General features: G+C 38.2%; 1 protein-coding gene and 1 non-coding gene across 2 annotated transcripts in view; both read left to right on the top strand.

The window, feature by feature from the left end:
- NUFIP1 (nuclear FMR1 interacting protein 1) overlaps positions 1–23,395 on the top strand; it is a 53,333-nt gene extending 29,938 nt beyond the window's left edge. Inside the window, exons 6-10 of the mRNA XM_053563500.1 lie at positions 2,762–2,854; positions 8,412–8,605; positions 13,782–13,898; positions 20,754–20,986; positions 23,091–23,395. Coding sequence (XP_053419475.1) covers positions 2,762–2,854; positions 8,412–8,605; positions 13,782–13,898; positions 20,754–20,986; positions 23,091–23,264 — 811 coding nt within the window. The 3' untranslated portion in view covers positions 23,265–23,395. The remainder of the gene's footprint in view (positions 1–2,761; positions 2,855–8,411; positions 8,606–13,781; positions 13,899–20,753; positions 20,987–23,090) is intronic.
- On the top strand, positions 16,659–16,773 carry LOC128567170 (U5 spliceosomal RNA). The gene has a single exon (XR_008374807.1). It is a non-coding gene; the product is annotated as a U5 spliceosomal RNA (small nuclear RNA).
- Positions 23,396–23,599: the final 204 nt, after the last annotated feature.

The following is a 23,599-nucleotide window of genomic DNA, read 5'->3' as shown; positions in this document are numbered from 1 at the left end:
TTCATGTCATTTTCTATTCATGTCTTTCAACATAGCCGACCCATAGACTTCACACTGTCTGTGCTAGTCAAGTCAGTAATGCAAACTTTATCTATTTCTTTTTTTTTAAGATAGAGTCTCACTATGTTGCCCTCCATAGAGTGCTGTTGGCATCACAGCTCACTAAGTGATTCTCCTGCCTCAGCCTCCCAAGTAGCTGGGACTACAGGTGCCCACCTTAATGCCTGGATATTTTTTGACTGCAGTTGTCATTGCTGTTTGGTAGTCCAGTGTTTGTGGCCGGCGCCCTAGCTGCTTGAGCTACAGGCGCCGAGTCTGTTTTTTGTTTGTTTGTTTGTTTTTGTTTTTTGAGACAGAGTCTCACTTTGTTGTCTCACTTTGTTGCCCTCAGTAGAGTGCAATGGCATCATAGCACACGGCATCCTGAAAGTCTTGGGTTCAAGTGATCCTCTTGCCTCAGCCTCCCAAGTAGCTGGGACTACAGTGCCTGGCCCTGGGTAGGGTGCTGTGACATCATAGCTCACAGCAACCTCCAACTCTTGGGCTTAAGCGATTCTCTTGCCTCAGCCTCCCACATAGGTGGGATCACAGGTGCCTGCCATAATGCTCGGCTATTTTTTGGTTGTAGTTGTCATTGTTGTTTGGCAGGCCCAGGCTGGATTCGAACCTGCCAGCTCTGGTGTACATGGCTGGCGCCTTAGCCACTTGAGCTAAAGGTGCCGAGCCAGTGGCTATTTTTAGAGACCGAATCTGACTCTTGCTCAGGCTGGTCTTGAACTCCTCAGCTCAAGCATTCCACCCCACTGGGCCTCCCAGAGTACTAGGATTGCAGGCATGAGCTACCAGGCCTGGCCTAGTAATGCATACATTACAAAAAAAAAAGAAGATGGAGAGTGTCCTAGAAATAATGACAGAGCACAATTTGCTGATGTTTCTCAAAATTTACTCTGATGAGTGGCCAGGCTGAGTGGTAAAGAGGGGTCTGTGTTTCCCTCCCTCTGTGTTTATTATCCTCCTGGGGTTTACCCTCCACTCTCGGAGTTTGGTATCTGCCTCTCCACACGTGGGAAAGCAGTTTATCTTGCACACTGTTGTCAGATTTCACCTTAATCAATGCCTTGTGCATACCTCTCCTTGCTCATAACTTTCTGTGGCTCCCCAGCACCTGCTGAATTAAATGGAAATTTTTTTAGTATTCAAGGCACATTTTGGTGTCAGTCATCCTTCCAGTTTGATTGCTTGTAACTATATTATGTTTCGTATAAAATTAACCACTTGCCTGGATATCTCCTACACTTTCTCAGGCCTTGATTTATTTGCATTATTACTTTGAACACTGCAGTTTTTCCATCTAACTTCTGCTAGCATCATTTAAGTCTGATTTCTTTCATGTTCTTTTCTTTCTGGATTTCTTCAGTTCGATACTATCTTTCCTTTCCTTTTTTTTTTTTTTAAATTAAATCAAATATACATAGATCATGAATACATTCATGCATATGTGGGGTACAATGTGCTGATTTTTTTTTTTATACAATCTGATGTGGTTAGATCAAACCAATCAACATAGCTTTCACTTCATTTACTTGATTATTCTGCCAAAACATTTATGTTCTACACTTGACAGATCTGACTTGTACCCTTGTCATACTCTCCATAGGTGTGGTCCCGCCTTTTACCCTCTATCTTTCCTTTCCATCTCCTGAAGTTTTATACTCATTTGGGTACTTACTACACATGTATTCTGTCTTATGTTATAGCTAATTGTGTCTTTTCTTTTTTTTGAGACAGAGTCTCACTTTGTTGCCCTCAGTAAAGTGCTGTGGCATCATAGCTCACAGCAACCTCAAACTCTTGGGCACAGGCGATCCTCATGATCCTCTTACCTTAGCCTCCAAAGTAGCTGGGACTACAGGCACTGTCTATAACGCCTGGCTATTTTTAGAAATGGGGTCTCACTCTTGCTCAGGCTGGTCTCAGACTCCTAAGCTCAGGCAATCCACCTACCTTGGTCTCCCAGAGTGCTGGGATTATAGGTGTGAGCCACCACACCTGGCCTTGTGTGCTTTTCTTATCCTTCTTGATAGACTTTGTTTTTTAAAAACTATGTCTTCCTCATCTTAGTCACTTTAAGTGTACCTAGCATATATTTGTATAAGATTTAATAGACTTCAGTTTCTTCTTACAGTATTTATGGGTATGTGCCAAATAGATGAATTAGATCAGTTTGAGCACGTTGTATGATGTAATTGATTTAAATTCTAGTGTTAGCTCCTTATCTAGCTGCAGATTAGGAGCAGAGTTTGTGGACTAGCTGCAGATCTACAGTTTGAGGAACATTGTCGTGGTCTAACTTTTTTCCTCTTTAAAAAAATCTAAAAGTAGGGTGGCGCCTGTAGCTCACTGGGTAGGACATTGGCCCCATATACTGAGGGTGGCAGGTTTAAACCTGGCCCCTGTCAAACTACAACAACAACAACAAAAATAGCCGGGCATTGTGGCAGATGCCTGTAGTTGCAGCTGCTTGGGAGGCTAAGGCAGGAGAATGGCTTATGCCCAAGAGTTTGAGGTTGCTGTGAGCTGTGATGCTACGGCACTCTACCGGGGGTGGATAAAGTGAGACTCTGTCTCTAAAAAAAAAAAAAAAAAAATCTAAAAGCAGTTAAAGGTTCATAGTTCTTTACTGTATTAGTTGTTAACTTGATTGCTTATTTAAAGTTGTACTCTATAAGCCCTTATATAATTAATTTTTATTATTTTCTAGAAACTACCCAACTCTGGCCAATATTGAAAGGAAGAAAAAGTTAAAACTTGAAAAGGAAAAGAGTGGAGCAGTATTGATGACAACACAGTATGGGTAAGTTCCTTAAAATTGCTTGCATCCTCAGTGCTTGTTTTAAAAACGTATCAATAACTGTGGGATATAGTAAAAGCAGTAATAAGAGGACACAGTTCATAGCAGTAAGTCCCTACATCAAAAAGGCAGAAAAGTTGTTAAGCGTGGTGGCTCCTGTAATCTTAGTATTCTGGGAGGTGGAGGAGGGTGGATTGCTTAAGCTCCTGGGTTCAAGACCAACTAGAACCAGAGCGAGACCCCCACAATAGTGGCTGTAGTCCCCGTTACTTGGGAGGCTGAGGCAAGAGAATTGCTTAAGCCCAAGAGTTTGAGATTGCTATGAGCTGTGATGCCATGGCACTCTACCCAGGGCAACAGCTTGAGACTCTGTTTCAAAAAAAAAGAAAAACTGGGGCGGCGCCTGTGGCTCAAGGAGGAGGGCGCTGGTCCCATATGCCGGAGGTGGCGGGTTCAAACCCAGCCCCTGCCAAAAAAAAAAAAAAAGAAAAGCTTCAAATAAACATCCTAACAATACATCTCAAAGAACTAGAAAAATGAGCAAAGCACATCTAAAATTATTAGAAGAAAAGAAATAATAAACATCAGAGCAGAAATAAATGAAATTGAAATAAAAAAAATACAGAAGATCCATGAAATGAAAAATTGATGTTAAACAAATTGACACACCTTTAGCCAGACTAAGCAAGAGAAAAAAAGGAAAGACCCAAATAAAATAAAATAAAATTGGACATAAAAAGGAGACATTACAGGCGGTGCCTGTGGCTCAGTGAGTAGGGTGCTGGCCCCATATACTGAGGGTGGCGGGTTTGAACCCGGCCCCAGCCAAACTACAACAAAAAAATAGCCAGGCGTTATGGTAGGCGCCTGTAGTCCCAGCTACTTGGGAGGCTGAGGCAAGAGAATCGCCTAAGCCCAAGAGCTGGAGGTTGTTGTGAGCTGTGACGCTATGGCACTGTACCAAGGGCGACAAACTTGAGACTCTGTCTCAAAAAAAAAAAAAGAAAAGAAAAAGGAGACATTACATTTGATACTGCAGAAATCCATAGGATGATTAGAGATTGCTATGAATAGCTATGTGCTGATGAACTGGAAAACCATGAAGAAATGAGTAAATTCCTACGCACATACAACCGACCAAGATTGAACCAGGAAATAATCAACATTCTGCATAAACCAATAATAAGTTATGAGATAAAAGCAGTAATAAAAATATCTCCCATCAAAGAAAAGCCCAGGACCTGATGGCTTCACTGCTGAATTCTACCAAGTATTCAAAGAAGAATTAATACCAGTCTTACTTCAAATATACCAAAAAAAATCAAGGACGGAATACTTCTAAACTTATTGTATATAAGGCCTGTATTACCTTGATACCAAAACTGGACAAAGACACAAGAAAAGGAAACTATAAGCCGGTATCTCTGATGAACGCAGATGCAGAAATTCTCAACAAAATGCTAGCAAACTGAATTCAACAACATATTAAAAAGATTATTCATCATGAGCAAGTGGGTGTTATCCCAGGGAGGCAAGATGATTCACCATACACAAATCAATGTAACGATACATCATCTTAACAGAAAGAAGGACAAAAATCATATGATTATTTAAATTGATGCTTAAAAAATTCAGTAATATTGAACATCTCTTCATGATAAAAACTCTTAAAATACTGGGTATAAAAGGAACTTATCTCAACATGATAAAAAGACATACATGACAGACCCACAGAGAGTATCATACTGAACAGGAGAAAAAGCATCTTTGCTTTTTCTAGACGTTAAAGCCTTTCCTTTAACGTCTAGAACAAGACAAGGATTTCACTTTCACCATAGGAATGTTATTCAACGTAGTACTGGTAGTTCTAGCTAGAGCATTCAGACAAGAGAAAGAAAGAAAGGGCATCCACATTCAAAAGGAAGAAGTCACATTATCCTTGTTTGTGGACAACGTAATCTTAGTTATGTAGAAAAACCTAAAGACTCCACACATAGACACACATACACACACACAAAGTAACTACTGGAACAAGTAAACAAGTTCAGTAAAGTTTCAGGATGCAAAACCAATATAAAAAAATCAGTAGCATTTCTATATGCCAGCAGTAAACAATCTGAAAAAGAAACCAAGAAAGTAATCCCATTTACAATAGCTACAAATTAAATAAAATACCTAAGAATAAACTTAACCAAAGAATTGAAAGGTCTCTATAAGTAAAACAATAAAGCAGGGCTTGGTGCCTGTAGCTTCGCTGCTAGGGCACCAGCCACATACACCAGAGCTGGAGGTTCAAACCCAGCTCAGGCCTGCCAAATAGCAATGACAACTACAACAAAAAAATAGCCGGGCATTGTGGTTGGCACCTGTATATAGTCCCAGCTACTTGGGAGATGAGGCAAGAGAATCGCTTAAGCCCAAGAGTTGGAGGTTGCTGTGAGCTTTAACAACACGGCACTCTACTGAGGGTGACATAGTGAGACTCTGTCTCAAAAACAAAACAAAACTATAAAGCATTGGTGAAAAAAGTTAAAGAGGACACATAAAAATGACAAGTTGTTATTCCATGCTTGTGGATTAGAAGAATCAATTTTGTTAAAATGTTCATACTACCCAAAGCAATCTGTAGATTCAAAGTAACCTCCATCAAAGTGCCAATGACATTCTTTAAAGAAATAGAAAAAATAATGCTAAAATTTAAATAGAATCAGAAGACCCAGGATAGCCAAAGCCATCCTAAGCAAAAAGAACAAAACTGAAGGAATCATGCTACCTGACTTCAAATTACACTATAGAACTGTAGTAATCAAAATAGCATGGCACTGCAGTAAAAACAAACACATAGACCAGTGAATAGAATAGAGAACTCAGACATCCACTTTTTTTTTCTTGTTTTGAGACAGAGTCTCACTTTGTTGCCCTTGGTAGAGTGTTGTGGCATCACAGCTCACAGCAACCTCAAACTCTTGGGCTCAAGTGATCTTTTTGTCTTAGCCTCCCAAGTAGCTGGATGCCTGCCACAACACCAGTCTATTTTTAGAGAGCAGAGTCTTACTCTTGTACAGACTGGTCTCGAACTCCTGAGCTCTGGCAATCCACCCACCTCAGCCTCCCAGACTGCTAGAATTACAGGCATGAGCCACCATGCCCGGCCCAATCCACACATCTTCAGTGAACTTTTAGCGTGGACAAAGATGCCAACAACATACAGTGGGGAAAGAGCAATTTCTTCAACAGTGCTGGGACAACTGGTTATCTATATACAGAAGAATGAAATTGGACTTAACTCTCGCCATATACAAAAATCAAGTCAAAATGGATTAAAGACTCAAATCTACGACCTGAAACTATGAAACTACTAAAAGAAAACATTGGCAAAAGGCTTTAGAACATTGGTCTGGGTAAGGATTTCTTGGATAATACCCCCAAAGCACAGGCAACCAAAGCAAAATTGGACAAAAGGGATCACGTCAAGCTAGAAAACTTAAGCACAACAAAAGAAACAATAAAGGGAAGAGACAACCCACAGAATGGGGAAAATATTTGTAAACTACCCATCTAGCAAGGGACTAATAACTAGAATATATAAGGAGCTCCAATAACTCAGTAGGAAGAAAAATCAAATACACATTAAGAACGGGCAAAGGATCTGAATAGATGTTTCCTTTCTTTTTTTTTTGAGACAGAGTCACTATGTTGCCCTGGGTAGAGTGCTGTGGCATCACAGCTCACAGCAACCTCCCAATTCTCTTGCCTCAGCCTCCCAAGTAGCTGGGACTACAGGCACCTGCCACAACACCGGCTATGTTTTGGTTGCAGCTGTCGTTGTTTGGCGGGCCCAGGCTGGATTCGAACCCGCCAACTCAGGTGTATGTAGCTGGTGCCTTAGCTGCTTGAGCCACAGGCGCTGAGCCTTTTTTTTTTTGTAGAGACAGAGTTTCACTTTATCGCCCACTGTAGGGTGCTGTGGCGTCACACAGTTCACAACAACCTCCAACTCCTGGGGTTAGGCGATTCCCTTGCCTCAGCCTCCTGAGTAGCTGGGACTATAGGCACCCGCCACAATGCCTGGGTATTTTTTTTTGTTGTTGCAGTTGGGCTGGGGCCATCCCAGGTAAATGAGGCCAGTGCCCTGCCCACTGAGCCACAGGTGCCACCCTTTTTTTTTTTTTTTTTTTTTTTTGAGACAGACTACTCACTGTGTCACCCTCTGTAGAATGCTGCAGCCTCACAACTCACAGCAACCTCAAACTCTTGGGCTTAAGCGATTCTCTTGCCTCAGCCTCCCAAGTTGCTGGGACTACAGGTGCCTGCCACAAGACCCAGCTATTTTTTGGTTGTAGTTGTCATTGTTGTTTAGCAGGTGTGGGCCGGGCTCAAACCTGCTAGCCTTGGTGTATGTGGCGTAGTGCCCTACTCACTGAGCTATGGGCACCAAGCCAAATCTTGCATATTCTTATTCATATATGGGAGCTAAGTATTAAAAAGAATTGATCTCATAGATTCAGAGTAGAATGATGATTACGAGAACTTGGCAAGGGTAGTAGGGAGGGGTTGATAGAGTAGGGATGATTAGTGGGTGCAAAAATACAGATAGAATGAACAATATTTGATAGCACAATAAAGCGATTATAATCAATAATAAGAAATAATTTCTAACACAGATGTTCAATGCCTGAGGTGATCAATTACCCTGATTTGATTAATTCACATTATATGCCTCTGTCAAAACATCAAATGCACACTATAAAGATATACTATTATATACTCATATGATTAAAAATACATAAATACTTATTTATGAATGTCAAATAAGATACCATAATTGTAAATGTTTCAGAAACTTGAAGTCTTCTTAAAAGAATGAGTAAATGAGAGTTAATGTAAACTCTAAGAAACGCTTTTTTTTTGAGACAGAGTCTTCTCACTTTGTCACCCTTGGTAGGGTGCTGTGGTGTCATAGCCTACAGCAACCTCAAACTCTTGGGTTCAAGCAGTTCTCTTGGCTCAGCCTCCCAAGCATCTGGAACTAGAGGCGCCTGCCACAATACCTGGCTATTTTTAGATACCAGGTCTCACTTTGGCGCAGGCTGGTCTCCAACCTCTGAGCTCAGGCAGTCTATCCATGTCGGCCTCCCAGAGTGCTAGGATTACAGGCACGAGCCACCATGCCCAACCCTCTAAGAAACACTTTTATGTACAGCAGGGATGAAAGAATGCTGCCAATTAAGTTGACTAGCTGACGATTGTACAGTAGCATAATTTTTTTTGTTCTTTTTTTTTTTTTTACAATAGTGTAATTTCAAAGGGTAAAAATATGGGTGGAGATGCACAGCTTAGAATCAACAAGGTATAGTATATTGTGGTGTGTTTTCCTTTTAAAGTCCTCCTTTAGACTTACCTTGGAAGCCACTGAATTTCTGGTATTTTGGCCTGTTTAATGTATAAGGCTACAAGGGATTGATTTGACATCTAGGTTTCTTTTATATCTTTTTAAATTTTTTCCTGAAAGATCAGTGCCTTTTGTATTAAGAATTGTGTTGTTTTTTTTTTCCTCCAGCAAGATGAAGGGGATGTCTAGACATTCACAGATGGCAAAGATCCGAAGTCCTGGCAAACATCACAGATGGAAAAAGGATGGTGCTAGACAAAGAGCTATCATTGGAGCAGGGAATGGCTTGAGTGATTTCAAGCTCAAATGTCCACCTGAGGGAAATCCAGATCCTCTTGGTGTTTTGATAAACAGTGATTCTGGTAAGCTAAACCAGGAAAATAACATGTTTACAAGTGTATAGACAATGGTGCTGAAGTTAATTATTCACAGCCCTGTTTGTAGAAAGTTTAATGGCAAATATAGAGTGGACATAAAGTTCACGTACAATTTCAACTATGTTAAAAACATAGAATAATGTGGGTGGTGCCTGTGGCTCAGTGAGTAGGGTGCTGGCCCCATATACTGAGGGTGGCGGGTTTGAACCTGGCTCTGGCCAAACCGCAACAAAAAATAGCCGGGCGCTATGATGGGCACCTGTAATCCCAGCTACTCGGGAGGCTGAGGCAAGAGAATCACCTAAGACCAAGCCCAAGAGCTGGAGGTTGCTGTGAGCTGTGATGCTATGGCCCTCTACTGACTGCAACAAAGTGAGACTCTGTAAAAAAAAAAAATAGAATAATGCTTTTTTTCGTTTTTGTTTTTAGTAGGAATGTCTTATCTGAAACCTTATTTCAGAACATTTTTTCTGAATCTTAGGGTGCGTGGGGCAGGCAGGCTGTGGGAGCAGGACTATATTTGTTGGATAATTTCCATAGTATGATGTAATCTTGGAAATTTTCTTAAGATTGTTTTGAATGTATAATACTGTAGATTGAAATTTTCCCAATTATGTGGATGTTTTCTCACCTGTAAAGAAGAAATTCTAGGCTGGGGGTGGTAACTCATGCCTGTAATCCTAGCACTCTGGGAGGCAAAAGTGGGTGGATTGCCTGAGCTCACAGGTTCAAGACCAGCCTACTCAGCGTGAGACCTCATCTCTAAAAATAGTTGGGCATTGTGGCGGGCACCTGTAGTCCCAGCTACTCGGGAAGATGAGGCAAGAGAATTGCTCGAGCCCAAGAATTGGAGGTTGCTGTGAGCTGATTCCATGGCATTCTACCAAGGGTAACAAAGTGAAACTCTGTCTCAAAAAAAAAAAAGAAGAAGAAATTCTAACGGAAGTCAGTGTTATTTGTGCTAGTGAGCATGAACATGATATTGTTGGATAAATAATTTTAATTCATTATATTTGAATAATAATACCTTTCTTCTTTAGAGCATTGAATATATTTATATATATTTATACTTTATCCTTGAATTCTATCTAGAATTTATAGGGCAAATTGACTCTTGCTTATAAGTTGAAAAATTAAAGTACCAAAATGCTGCTACAGATAACATTCAACTGAGACTCCATTTCCTCCAGTAACATTGTGAGGCTTTACTTAATTGCGTGATCTCATTACTGCCAAAGGAGTATCCAAAGATTATCAGTGAGTAGGCTGATGTTACATTGTAGGTTTGATTGTAGGCTCTATTTAGGTTCTATGACAGTGCTTCTGTGATAATCAAATGCTTGTTTTTAAACTTCTGAATGGCAACAAATGGGAATATAACTAATTCATTAATTAAATTAGGATGGGAAAGGCTCTTGGCATAATGGAATGTTGGACTAAGTATAATAGATAACATTTAATAGGAATAATATGAATTATAACATCAACATCAGCTAACACTTATTTACAAGTGAGGTAGTTACTTTGCTCTATGTGCTATAGATAGTAACTCTTGTGCTCAGAACAACCTTTTGCATATGTACTGTTGCTACTCCTGACAAGAAGTGAGGAACATAGAAACTAAGTAGTTTACCTTAGTCATGTTTCTAGTTAGTAATAGAACCAGAATTTGAATTTAGGAGCCTGAATCCACTACTTCATCACATATCTAAAGAAAAATTTCAGTATGAATCAAGCTAGTAAAACATCAACTAGAAGATGATTGTCACCTTGTTTCTATTTAAGCCTGCATCTAAGTGCTCAACAGACACTGAATGTCTCCTAGACATGATAAGGACGGGATGAGTCCCTCTCATCCTCATTGATAGAATGAATTCAGTTGGATTCCCAGGAACAGTTGAACGAGAAATCTCCAATAATTCATTTTGGTTTAGATGTTGAAACCCTTACCTATATTGTGAGTTAAGAATGGAAATAGATCTGTTTTGAGGGTCAGAGACAAGAACATAAATATTTAATATAAAAATTATTCATTTAAGCTATAAATTTATAGTTTAAAATTTTTATATTTATTTTGTAACATTTATCTCGAAGGAAATGACAATAACAACGATCAAATTACAGTAGCTAATTTCATAGGAAAGATACCATTTAAATTCATATTATCCTTTATCTGGGAATTCCTCTGGATTTGGACATTTTCTAGATCTATGTTTTGGACCATAGTTTCTTCAGTTTTTCACTCCAGGTATAGCTGGAGTGAAAACCATGTATCATTTTTTTCATATGCCCTAAATAGTCTCAACAGCTCGGTTCTCCAGTATATGTCTTCTGCTTATTTGAAGGCAGCTTCTCTTACCTTGGGCCAGAGCCAGCCAACCTTAAGATCTAGTTACTCAAGTTCCCAATGGGTGAGCCAGCGTTGTGATAGCATGGGCCCACTGCTCTCATGTGGAAGCTGACTCTTTCCAGCACTAAGCTCACTTTAAGAATGAAGTTCTCCCACTTCCTTCCAATTTTTTACATTTTTCTGGCTCAGAACATAATTAAGACATGAGTACTCACACTTTAGACAAGCCAGTAGTAATTCTGGAGGATTTATAAGCATCAGATTATGCTTAGAAAATTGTTGCCTGAGCTTGTTTCTTTCTTTCTTTCTTTCTTTCTTTCTTTCTTTTTTTTTTTTTTTTGAGACAGAGCCTTGCTCTGTTGCCCTGGCTGGAGTAGAATGGCATGATCATAGCTCCAGCTCCTGGGCTCAAGTGATCCTCTTGCCTCAGCCTCCCAAGTAGCTGGGACTATAGGCGCACACCACCACACCCAGCTAGTTTTTCTTTTTTTTTTTTTGTAGAGACAGGGTCTTGCAGTGTTGTTTCTCAATTTATCAGTTTTGAGCATGACTTGTCACTATATTTCCTTACTGGTGCAATATTTTTTATTTCCTTGTATATTTTGCTGACTAACCTAGTAGACTAATTCAGGGAGGTTTTTGTTCTAATCTGTTTTCAATTTGGTATCTCATTAGTTAGGACCCCGTTTATCTTGTTGCTATTGTGTTTCAGCGTATATGCAATAAGCCCATAATCCTAGCAGTCTGGGAGGTGGAGGCAGGTAGATTTCTTAAGCTCACGGGTTGGAGATCAGCCTGAGCCAGAGCGAGACCCTGTCTTTAAAAATAGCTGGGCATGTGGCCAGTGCCTGTAGTCCTAGCTACTTGGGAGGCTAAGGCAAGACAATCACTTGAACCCAGGAGTTTGAGGTTGCTATGAGCTATGATGCCATGGTACTCTACGAAGGGTGACATAGTGAGACTCTGTCTCAAAAAAAAAAGACGTGAATAAAGGGAGGGGCTAATACCAGAGTGGGTAGCAGTCAGAGCAGATATATTACCACAGCCACCCCTGCCTTCAGCAACTACTACCCTGATGAGTCACAAGCCATCAACATCAAGGCAAGGCTCACCACCAGCTAAGAGATTATTGCTCATTGAAAGCTCAGATGATCATTATCGTTTTTTTAAAATATAAGATTTTTAAATTCATATGTGTATTGTTTTAGACATAATTTTATTCCACACTTACTAGGCTATGGTATAGTGTAAATGTAATGTTCATATGTACTGGGACACCATAAAGTTTGTGTGACTCACTTTATGGCAGTGGTCTGGAATCGAACTGTAGTATCTCTAAGATGCGCTTGTGTATCAGTAGCTGTTTGGTGTGTTGCTATAAAAGGAGCAAAGAAATAGAGCTATAGTTGGAAGACTTTAACATTATCGCTGATCTTAAAAGCACTTTGACAAGATGACTTTGTTTTCAGAAGACTGAATCTGAAGGAGGTATTCTTGCTCACTAGTCAAGAATTGGGATTTGGAGTCAGATAGCAAGGATTTAAATTTGATCCAACGATTTTATAGTTGCGTTTAAAGGAAAAATTACTCAAATTCTCTGAATTTTTATTTCATCACCTATAATTAATGTGCAAGTGGTAAGTAAGATACCTTGCAAGGATTGAATTGGATCATGCTTTTAAGGAGCATAACATTCAACCGTAACCATACTTTCTGGTACCTCTTTTTAGGTCTTAGAAAGAAATGCTACTACAGTTTGGTCTTTTGTCATTCAGACATTGGATAAAAAAATCTTCATACTAACCTTGTGGCAGATTTCTGCTTTATCTATTAGTAACCTACATACAGATACTGCATATTTCCTTTCCATTTATTAATCCAGGAAACAAGGTGATTAATTTAGCTTAAAATTGACAAGGAACAGTTTTGGGGGGTATGGGTGCTGGGTAGTATGGATGGATGGAGGAGAGAAGACTTAAACTCATCTAGCAGAAGGTGGTAGTTCAGTGTTCACATGAAAGGAAACTCCAATTTCCCCCTGGCATGTTTTGGTTTCTCCTAGACTGGCTTGGTGAACATGAGGTGCTCAGTCTTGAAATATTTCAAATTGGTTGCAGGCTGAGTTGGCTCATTAAATAACAAATTACTTGCTGTATTTAGTGAGGCTTTATTTTTATTGGCTGCCTAGAATAGAGTTAATACATTTTAGAGCTGCCAAAAAGAAATGTAATAGGTGATGTCCTGGTACAACTAGGCTTGCTGGACCCTGACCAAAAACAATTTTATCTTTGGCAGTCTCTTTAGTACTTGCTAAATTCTCCTGGCTGTCGTATTTATTTAAGTTTTTACAAGTTCTAAATAGTAAAAACTTTGGGAGAATACATTTCGGCATAACTCTTTGACCAAGCCTAAATTCAATCAGTGATTCTGACCTACTAAAGTTAAATAAATTTTTGGTCTTCTTACTGCCTGTAAATTAATAGTAGCAAAGAACTGTGTAATTAAATTAATTTCGAGAAGACCCAAATTCCATAACCTGTGAAGCATAGTAACTGAGCTGTGTATCACTTCCATTTGCCCCCCTCTCTCCTCTGGGGCAAATAACTTCTCTGCCCACGAAGATTGAATCCAATGGGAAAGTGTTTGGGTCTCCTGGAATTAGTTTTTTTGGGAAGATTAAGGAAATGGTCAGAAATTACTTTCTTTTCACTTAGAGATGAGAGAGGAGGGGATGATCAGCCTTCTTTTGTATGGTGGTAGCTGTTTGGAGGTATGCTATTTGAATTAGAGTTCTTTTCCCTTTTATTCCAGAGTCTGATAAAGAAGAGAAACCACAACGTACTGTCATACCCAAGGAAGTGACACCAGCCCTGTGCTCACTGATGAGCAGCTATGGCAATCTTTCAGGGTCAGAGAGTGAGCCAGAAGGTAGGTCACGATGTCCTTTGTTTCAATGGAGTGTGGTTCATTTAGTTGCTTTTTGCCTTTGGTGTATACTGTACATTAATAGCATCCAGGATGCACATTCTTTATTTGATCTTCAAGTTTCTTTTTCATTTGATGCAGAAGTAAAATTAACATGGGATAAAGGAAGGCTGGCTTAATGGAGAAATGTGTTGCTATTTTGGGAGAAAAAGGCAAAAGTGATATAATGAAAGAATAAGGAGAAAAATATCAAAGAAAATTCTAATAGTGAAAAGAAAGTTAATTTTTTCTCTTTGCTCTAAGAATACTTGCATAACATGTTTATAGTACCTTAGGTAGACGGAGAGAGGACCTTTATGATAAAGAAGAGCATAGTAAAAATTTTTTTAATGTATATAGGGTATTGCTCTTTATAGAGCACAATTACATAAATTATCTCATTTGGAAAACACAACAGCCCTATTCTTGCGGTTGTATTACCCTGTGTATTTTAAAAGTTAGAAGAAACAGAATGTTCTTAAGAGTCTTTCTGAGAAGTCATTTATGTCCAGGATTTATGCTTTTCCTTTAAAGATGATGTCACAGGTCCAGTGCTATATAGTTCTATAGTCCTAGGACTTTGGGAGGCTGAGATGGGAGGATTGCTTAAGACTAGGAGTTTGAGACCAGTCAGCCCATCATAGTGTGACCCTGTCTCTACCAAAAAAAAAAAATTAGCTGGGTGTAGTGTTACCGGCTATAGTCCCTGCTACTTAGAAGACTGAGGCTGAAGCAGGAGGATCTCTTAAGTCAAGGACTTTGAGGATGCAGTGAGCTATGATCCCACTATTGCACTGCAGCCTGGGTGGCAGAGCAAGATCCTGTCTCTAAAAAAATTTTTAAAAGATGTCTGGCTCTGCACCCATAGCATAATGGTTATAGCGCTAGCCACATGCACCGAGGCTGGCAGGTTCGAACCTGGCCCGGGTCTGCTAAACAACAATGACAACTGCAAAAAAAAAAAATATAGCTGGGTGTTGTGGTGGGTGCCTGTAGCCCCAGCTACTTGGGAGGCCGAGGCAAGAGAATCGCTTAAGCCCAAGAGTTTGAGGTTGCTGTGAGCAGTGATGCCATGGCACTGTACTGAGGGCAACATAGTGAGTCTCTTGTCTCAAAAAAAAAAAAGTCACAGATGATAATGCATGAGGCTTTATTATGAAATTTATTACAATAAACCAGTTTATCTTGTACAGCATCTCTTTTAGGCCCCCTAAAAGAGCCGTGGGTAGGTTGTTGATCTGATGCAATGTGGCAGTTCTTAATCCAAAGTTTATTTGGATAGTCCAGCATGTTTAGTGAATAAGCGAATGTCTTACTTTTATGAAAACCTGACTCTGCAGGGTAATTTTACTTAGGCTTTACCAACTGAGAATTCTTATGTATGTATCTTAGGACAAGATGTGTAATTAAAGTAGGAGCTATACTTAGGATAAGAATATGGCGTCTAAAAGTGTTTATATAATAGAATGAAGGGAAGATTTGAATGTAACTGGATAAAGATGCTAGCACTTTTAATATTGACTAGTCTAGAGATAATCAATGTTTGTGTAGTTGGATGTAGAATAAGGAAGAGTTGGGCTTTAATATGAAAGATGATGTTTATATCTACCTGTAACATGGGAATTTCCTTCTTTTTTTAACAGACCATAGCTTACTCTGATAGCTTAGTAAAAGCTACCTGGATTTTGAAACATAAACTACTTTGGCTTTATTGAAGTATTCCTTAACAGATGGTTACTGCTTATTTTCTTTTTAATTTTAAGAAAAACAGTATTTATTTCTTACTCTTGTTTCTAATATACTGATATGAAGATGGAGTTATTCTTTAAACACCTATTACATTTCCTACTTATCAGTTGTATTTATAACAAGTGATAACAAAGAAAACTGTTACCAGATTACTGAATCCATAAAAACAAGCTAGACACTGCATTCTTCTCTCTAAGGTGAAACATTGGATACTTCTATTTTCATTTCTTTATCCTGAGACTGCCACCGTTTTTAATTTTTAAGGAAGAAAGAAAACTGCAATGGATCTTTGAGATGTCACCCCTTTATTTTATAGACCCTTACACTTAGTGTAAGTCTGGTGAGCTGCCTACTAGCTCATCAAACTTAGCTTAGCTTAGGTTTGGGGACTTAAAAGTCTAAAGAAACTGACTATGTTGCCTTCCATTATAGTCTTTCTGTGTGTGATATTTGCCATCTGTCTTCCTACACAATAAATAAAAGCATAGCCTTTTCTTTTATAGATGACAGGATACTACCTATTAAAAGATATATTTGATTTTGTATGAATTCATTTTGACTAATGGTTTTAAAATGCCTTGTATTAAGGAGAAAGCCCCTGCACATTCCTAAGTCTTAAGAATTATTTTCTGTAGTTTGAATTCAGCTTATTAAGCCATCCAGGTCACTAGCAAATTTCTAGCTTTCTGTATTAACTGCACTGTTATTTATTTATTTATTTTTTTGAGACAGAGTCTCACATTGTCATCCTTGGTAGATAGGTAAGATAGGATATTGACACATAGGAAGTTAAGAATAAAATCAAGGAAATAAAGTGGGCCTTCTCTGAACCACAGAATAACATCTAGAAGGCTGCTCATTTAAGTGGATTCTACATAGGTAGGATCAGTCTAATTCTTACAAATTTTACCAATTGTGTCTTCATAATTAAGATCTATCTCGAATAAGGAATCAGTGTAAAAGTATATTGAGTGCATGCTTTGATTTCTCTTCGGATGTATAAATCTTTTGTCTTTTACTAAAGATTTCTGTGGAGAGAACAACAAAAATTAACGTAAAAGTGTGTAGGACCTGAACATAGTAGTGGTTTTTACTACATGAGTAGTATAATCTTAAACAAGGGAAGGGTCCCTCAAGTAGGACTGAAGCAAAGGAAGAGGTTATACTCAGATCTGGGGCTGTAAGAATCATTAAGACGTCAAAATTTGTGAGAAATCCTTCTAAATGGATTGGTTTGATATCAGTTCAAACCAAATGTTACCATTTCAGCATATTTTTTTTAACCATATTAGAATTTAAGCACAATTTTACAACTCCCTCAAATTATGTTTCTTTAAATGCAGACCTCCAAATTGGACTGTTTCAAAAGGCCACAAATCAAAAAGAGTAGTTTAAGTTTGAAAGAGCCAAATGGTTGGTGGGGCACAGTGGCTTACACTGTAATCCCAACACTGGGATGCCAAGATGAGGTGATCGGTTGAGCTTGGGTGTTTGAGACCAGCCTGGGCAACATAGACTCTGTCTCTATAAAAAACAAACAAAAATTTAGCAGGGTATGGTGTCATGTCCTGTAGTTTCAGGTAATTGCTGTGAACTATAATGATGCCACTATACCATAGGCCAAGCAACAGAGCAAGACCCTGTCTCAAAAAAAAAAAAAAAAAAAAAACAGAGAAGAGAAGAGAGGAGGGGAGGAGAGGAGAGAAAGGAAGTATTATATATGTACTATGTAAGTATTAGAACCACAGACTGTGGTGCCTGTTGGGTTTAAGTCTAAGTTTCATCACTTACTAGTGGTGTGTGTGACTTTGGGTCAGGCTACTTACGTAGGTAGGACTACAGGCACTCAACACCACACCAGCATATACTTCTCTTCAAATGTAATTCATTCCTATAAAATGTTTGAGTGTTCGGGGTTTTGCCACTCTTATGTGAATCCAGTTTTTTAGGTTCTAGATTACAACTCTTTTATATTAGAACACATTGATTCATGGTCAGTTGAAGTAGATAGAATAACCATTTGTGGGGAAAGGGCAGAGATTCCTATTTTAAAACATAAGAGTTTTCAACTGTTCAAAAGGTTTTTCTTCTTCATTAATATGGGGAAGTACATTGATTTTCAAGCATCAAACCAGCCGGTTTTCTTGGATAAAATCTTCCTGGTCATGGTGTCTATTACCTTTTTTGTCAATTACCTAATACATTGATGAACTTGATTTGCTAACATTTTATATCCATTTTGTCAATTACCTAATACATTGATGAACTTGATTTGCTAACATTTTATATGCACGTGTATGGGGATACTGGTCTGAGGTTTTGTTTTATTGTAATGGGTTTGGTAGGTATCTGTTTCCTGCTCTTCTTTTTTTTATTAATCTTTTTTTTTTTTTTTTTTGGCTGGGGCTGGGTTTGAACCTGCTACCTCCAGCATATGGGGCCAGTGCCCTACTCCTTGAGCCACAGGTGCCGCCCCCTGCTCTTCTTTTTTTTTAAGGGATTATATAGGGTTCCTACCATTTTTTCTTGTTTGTAGAATTCAGTGATTAAGCCATCTGAACCTGGCATTGGGGGGACAGTTTTAAATCACAAATTAAATTGTCTTACTAGGTGGAGAAGTTAATCAGATTATCTGTTTCTTCTTGAGTAAGTTTTAGTAATTTGTGTTTTTCAAAAGAATTTGTTTCATCAAGTTGTTGATTATTGTAGTTCGTAACATTCCATTTATTTGTAGGATCTATATGCTATCCTCCCTGTATTTCTCATATTATTGATTTCTTTTCAATCAGTCTTTCTAAGTATTAATTTCATTAATCTTTTCAAGGAACCAACTTCTGGCTTCATGTGTTTTTCTCTATTATTTGTCATTGATTTTTACTCTAATTGATTGATTTTCATTCTTTATATTTTCTTCTCAGTCTCATTACAGTAGAAGCTTAGATAGTTGATTTTAGACTTTTCTTCATTTCTCATCAAAGCTGCATATGTGCCTTCATGTACTGCTGCTTTAGCTGTATCCACAAATTTGACATATTCTTTTTTCGTTTTTATTTTTATTTATTTATTTTTTTGTAGAGACAGAGTCTCACTGTACCGCCCTCAGGTACAGTGCCATGACGTCACACGGCTCACAGCAATTTCTAACTCTTGGGCTTACGCGATTCTCTTGCTTCAGCCTCCCGAGCAGCTGGGACTACAGTTCATTTTTATTTATTTCAAAATATTTCTTAATCACTCTTGTGATTTTTTTTTTTTCTTTAATTCATGGGTTATTTAGAAGTATGTTGTTTAGTTTCCAAATATTTAGTGATTTTTCTAGCTAGTTTTCTGTTAATAATCATTTAATTTTGTTAAGGACAGAGAACATAGTCTGTATGCTTTCAGTTTTTTCAATTTATTGAAACTTGTTATGACCCAACACAAGGTGAATGTTCATGTGAACTTGACAAGAATGTGAATAGGTATTTGTCAATTTGAATTGTTTGTGATTTTTAGATCTTTTATATAGCTCATTTCCTGTCTAGTTTTTCTTCAATTACTGAGGTTAGAGTCTGTTCAAGACTCCAACCATAATAATGGATTTGTCTATTTCTCTTCTCATTTCCATCAGTTTTTACGGCCTGTATGTTGAAAATCTGTTAGGTGTTATTGTTTCGTCTTGCCAGAATTGACCCCTTTAGCTTTATAAACTGTATCTTTTATCCCTAATAATATTTACCCATTTGAAACTTTTTTTTTTATATTGATACAGCCATTCCAGCTTTTTTTTTTTTTTTTTTTTGAGATAGAGTCTCACTTTGTCACCCTTGGTAGGTGCTGTGGTGTCATAGCTCACAGCAATCTCAAACTCTTTGGCTCAAGTGATGCTCTTGCCCCAGCCTCCAGAGTAGCTGGGGCTATGGGCACCCACCACAACTCTGGGCTATTTTTTTTGGGGGGGGGGGGCTGGGGGAAAGGGTCTCACTCTTGCTCAGGCTGGTCTGGAACTCCTGAGCTCAAGCCATCTACCCGCCTTAGCCTCCCAAGTGCTAGGATTAAAAGCGTGAGCCACCGTGTCCAGCCATCATTCCAGGTTTCTTACGATTGGTGTTGGTAGGGTATGCTTTTCCATCCTTTTTTATACCATTAGCCTGTGACTTTATACAGGCAGTCATCACTTTGCATAGTTCCTTGGCAACTGAAATTTACTCTTGGTTCAAATCATGTAAACTCTAAAGTCAGGACTACCTGTGTTTAAAGTCAGTTAATCTTTTATAGACAGCATATAGTTGGCTCTTGTTCTTTTTCTGTTCTAACCATCTGTGCCTTTAAGTGGGATGTTTAGACTATTTATTAATATATGTAATATACTTATTGATATGGTTTGTTTCTATTTATCTCATCTATTTTTTGTCCCTTTTCCTTGCATTCTTTTGGATGAATACTATATTTTTTGGGCACTGCAAGTATTGGTTTATTAGCTAGCTATATCTCTTCATTGATTTTTTTTTTTTAGGAATTGGTCTAAAGTTAATAGTATGCAGCTTTAACTTATCACTTTAAATGGTTTTGTCTACTTCACATACAAATTTAAGAATTTTACAGTAACATGCTACTTAAATATTCCTCCTCCCTCCATTTGTGCCATTGTTATAGATTTTATTTCTATTATAGATTTTAGATGTTGCAGATTTCACATGTACTGTTATTATTTTTACTTAAAATAGTTACATTATCTTTAAAAATATTTTTCAAATGAAAAAAAGTCTTTTGTACTTATTTGCATATCTACTGTTTCTGGCACTCCCCATTCTTTTGTGTGGCGCCACATTTCCATCTGGTATCCTTTCCTGATGGGGATCACTTTCTCTGGCTCTTTGTGGTGGTCTCTAATTCTTGGCAGCTGTACCTCCCAGTGTGAAAAATATTAGAATACATTATAAATCTCTTATAAAATCTTTAATAGCTTTAAGTTATTATGTAGCCAATACTATAACTGGGGGGTAGTTACAGACGTTTTGCATGTTTTTGAAAGGTGTAATTGTGTTTTGTTTTTTATTTTCTTATTTTTGTGTTTTTCATCACATTCAGAAACTCCCATTAAGAAGGAAGCAGATATTCAGGCAGAAATCCAGATTCTTCATAGCAGTACTCCTCAGAGTCCAAGTCAAGATGTTAAAGCAACTGTTGGAAATTTCTCACAAGCCAAGTGTGAAAACCGAAAGAAAAGTTTTAAAAAGATGAACACTAAGAGGAAAAAAGATTATCACAACTATCAAACATTATTTGAACCAAGAACACACCATCCTAATCTCTTGGAAATGGTAAATTATTTTTTTTACATCAAATCTTTTTGCTCTGTCATTAACACCACTGGGTTTCATGTGCACACATGTGCGTGTTAAGGTTCCCAGAGACGTAGGGTCCTTGGAGACTTGTCTGTGTGTCTTAATTCCGAAACTACATTTGGCATATAACTTGTGTGGAATAGTATAGTTTCCAAAACTTCTTCATGTAAAAGAATATAGGTTTGACTTGTTGGTAAGAAGCTATGTATTGAAGTTTATTGACATTTTAAAATTTTTCATTGAAAGCACAGCTAAAAACACACTAGCAGGCTGAAGAAAAAAGGGTTTTTGGCTCAGTACCTGTGGCTCAAGTGGCTAAGGCGCCAGCCACATACACCGGAGCTGGTGGGTTCAAATCCAGCCTGGGCCCGCCAAACAACAATGACGGCTGTAACCAAAGAATAGCTGGGCATTGTGGCAGGCACCTGTAATCCCAGCTACTTGGGAGGTGGAGGCAGGAGAATTGCTTGAGCCCAGGAGTTGGAGGTTGCTGTGAGCTGTAATGCCATAGCACTCTACCCAGGGTGACAGCTTGAGGCTCTGTCTCAAAGAAAAGAAAAGAAAAAAAGGTTTTTAATATAAATATCTATTGTAAAACACAAAATAAAGGAAGAAAAGACCTAAGGTTTCCTGACCATTATTGTATCTTTGGGGACTGTCTTCACTTTTTCCATACCTTTATTTATTTGTATTAATTTTGCGCATTCTTGGCTTTATTCATAGCATTGTGTGCTCAAAAATCTAATTTCTTTTCTCAAATTATAAAGAGGAAGCATGCATCTTTTGATTCTTACGAACATGAAGCTTTTCAAAGATTTTGATGTCTTAAGAGTAATTCAGATCTACATTTTTTAGTGGCATTGTAAAACTTGACAGTCTGTGAAAAGTGTTTTTTGGGTTGTTTTGGGGTTTCTTTTTGAGACATAGTGTCACTGTGTCACCCTCAGTAGAGTGCTATGGTGTCACAGCTCACAGCACCCTTATAACCTCAGACTCTTGGGCTCAAGTGATTCTCTGACCTTAGCCTCCCACGTAACTGGGACTATAGTCAATAGTCACAGCACCCAGCTATTTTTTGTTGTTGTTGTTGTTGTTGTGGTGGTTGCCATTGTTGTTTGGCAGGCCCACGCTGGGTTCGAACCCACCAACCCTGGTGTGTATGGCTGGCACCCTAGCCGCTGAGCTACAGGCACTGAGCCCTGTGAAAAGTGTTTTTGACTTATCAGATAAGTCCTTATGCTTTAGCTAAAGTATTGTGTAGAGACGCTCTGACATGCTACATGTAAACACCATCGCTTATTAAGGTGGGTATGAAATATACTCTATTTTTTTCTTTTTTTAGAGACAGAGTCTCACTTTGTCACCCTTGGTAGAGTGCTGTGGCGTCACAGCTCACAGCAACCTCCAGCTTTTGGGCTTAGGCGATTCTCTAGCTGGGACTATAGACGCCCACCACACCGCCCAGCTATTGTTCAAACCCAGCACCCTTGGTATATGGGGCTGGCGCCCTACTCACTGAGCCACAGATGCCACCCAATTATACTCTATTTTGTAAATGTCAGTGTTATATATAATAAATTACAAGTGGTAAATTGAATCATCTTTCTACTAAAAGTTCGTTGTGATGTTTTCTGAACTATATTAATGACATCAGAAAGTAAAATAAATTCCTTTTTGCAGATTACATGTACTTCTTGGTTATGTAGTTATTCTAAAGCACAAAAATAAGAAGTTATGAAAGTCAAGTGATGTTGGGATTTTTTTACTGCCAGTTCCATTGTTACTATATGTGATATATCTATTTGTCAATTTTTAGATTAAAGAATCGCATGCTTTTAAACCTATTGTCTTGGCCTTTGCTAACTACTCCTAGAGAGGACCTCAAATGCCAACATTAGTTCTGTCTAAAAAGTTAGATAGTCTTGGTGTAAAGTGACAGATTTTTGCTTTGTTCTTTAGCAAAATAATTAGTAAATAAAAACACATCTCTTATTGTTCTGTGTTCTTTATATGTGGGAGGTACATACAATATTGCTTTCTGGATATATTTTATTTACCATTTTATTTGTTTATTTTTTAGCTGTTAGCTCCAGACATTCGGCATGAAAGAAATGTGATTTTGCAGTGTGTTCGGTATATCATCAAAAGAGATTTTTTTGGACTTGATACTAATTCTGTGAAAAGTAAAGAAGTAGCATCTGATGTTTCAGCACACATAACTGAAGCATGTAACACAGTACCGTCTGCAAGTTAGTGGAGGAAATCAGAAACTATTTCTTTTTTAAAAAACTGGATTGTTAAATTGTAAGCCTCAGAAGGTATTATGATGGATTCTCAAGTTTTTCCTTTGGTTCTATGCAAATAAATACACAACTTGATTTTTAAGACTGTGTCTGTATTGTTGGAATTGCATATAATACTTGCTAGAAAAATATTTGTTTATTTGTATTTATTTTTATGTATTGCTCTCATGTAAGGAAAACTGTTGGGCTTGTTAAGAATTGAAGACTGGTTTAGTAATAAAGAAGAAGGCTCTTAAGGTGTTTGATTCAGCTAAGCTAAATTAGGCAGAGAAATAGAGCCATTTTG

Source organism: Nycticebus coucang, chromosome 15 (genome assembly GCF_027406575.1).
Source record: "Nycticebus coucang isolate mNycCou1 chromosome 15, mNycCou1.pri, whole genome shotgun sequence".
Lineage (NCBI taxonomy): Eukaryota > Metazoa > Chordata > Mammalia > Primates > Lorisidae > Nycticebus > Nycticebus coucang.
The sequence above is the reverse complement of the archived record's forward strand: the minus strand, read 5'-3'. Positions and strand labels throughout refer to the sequence as shown.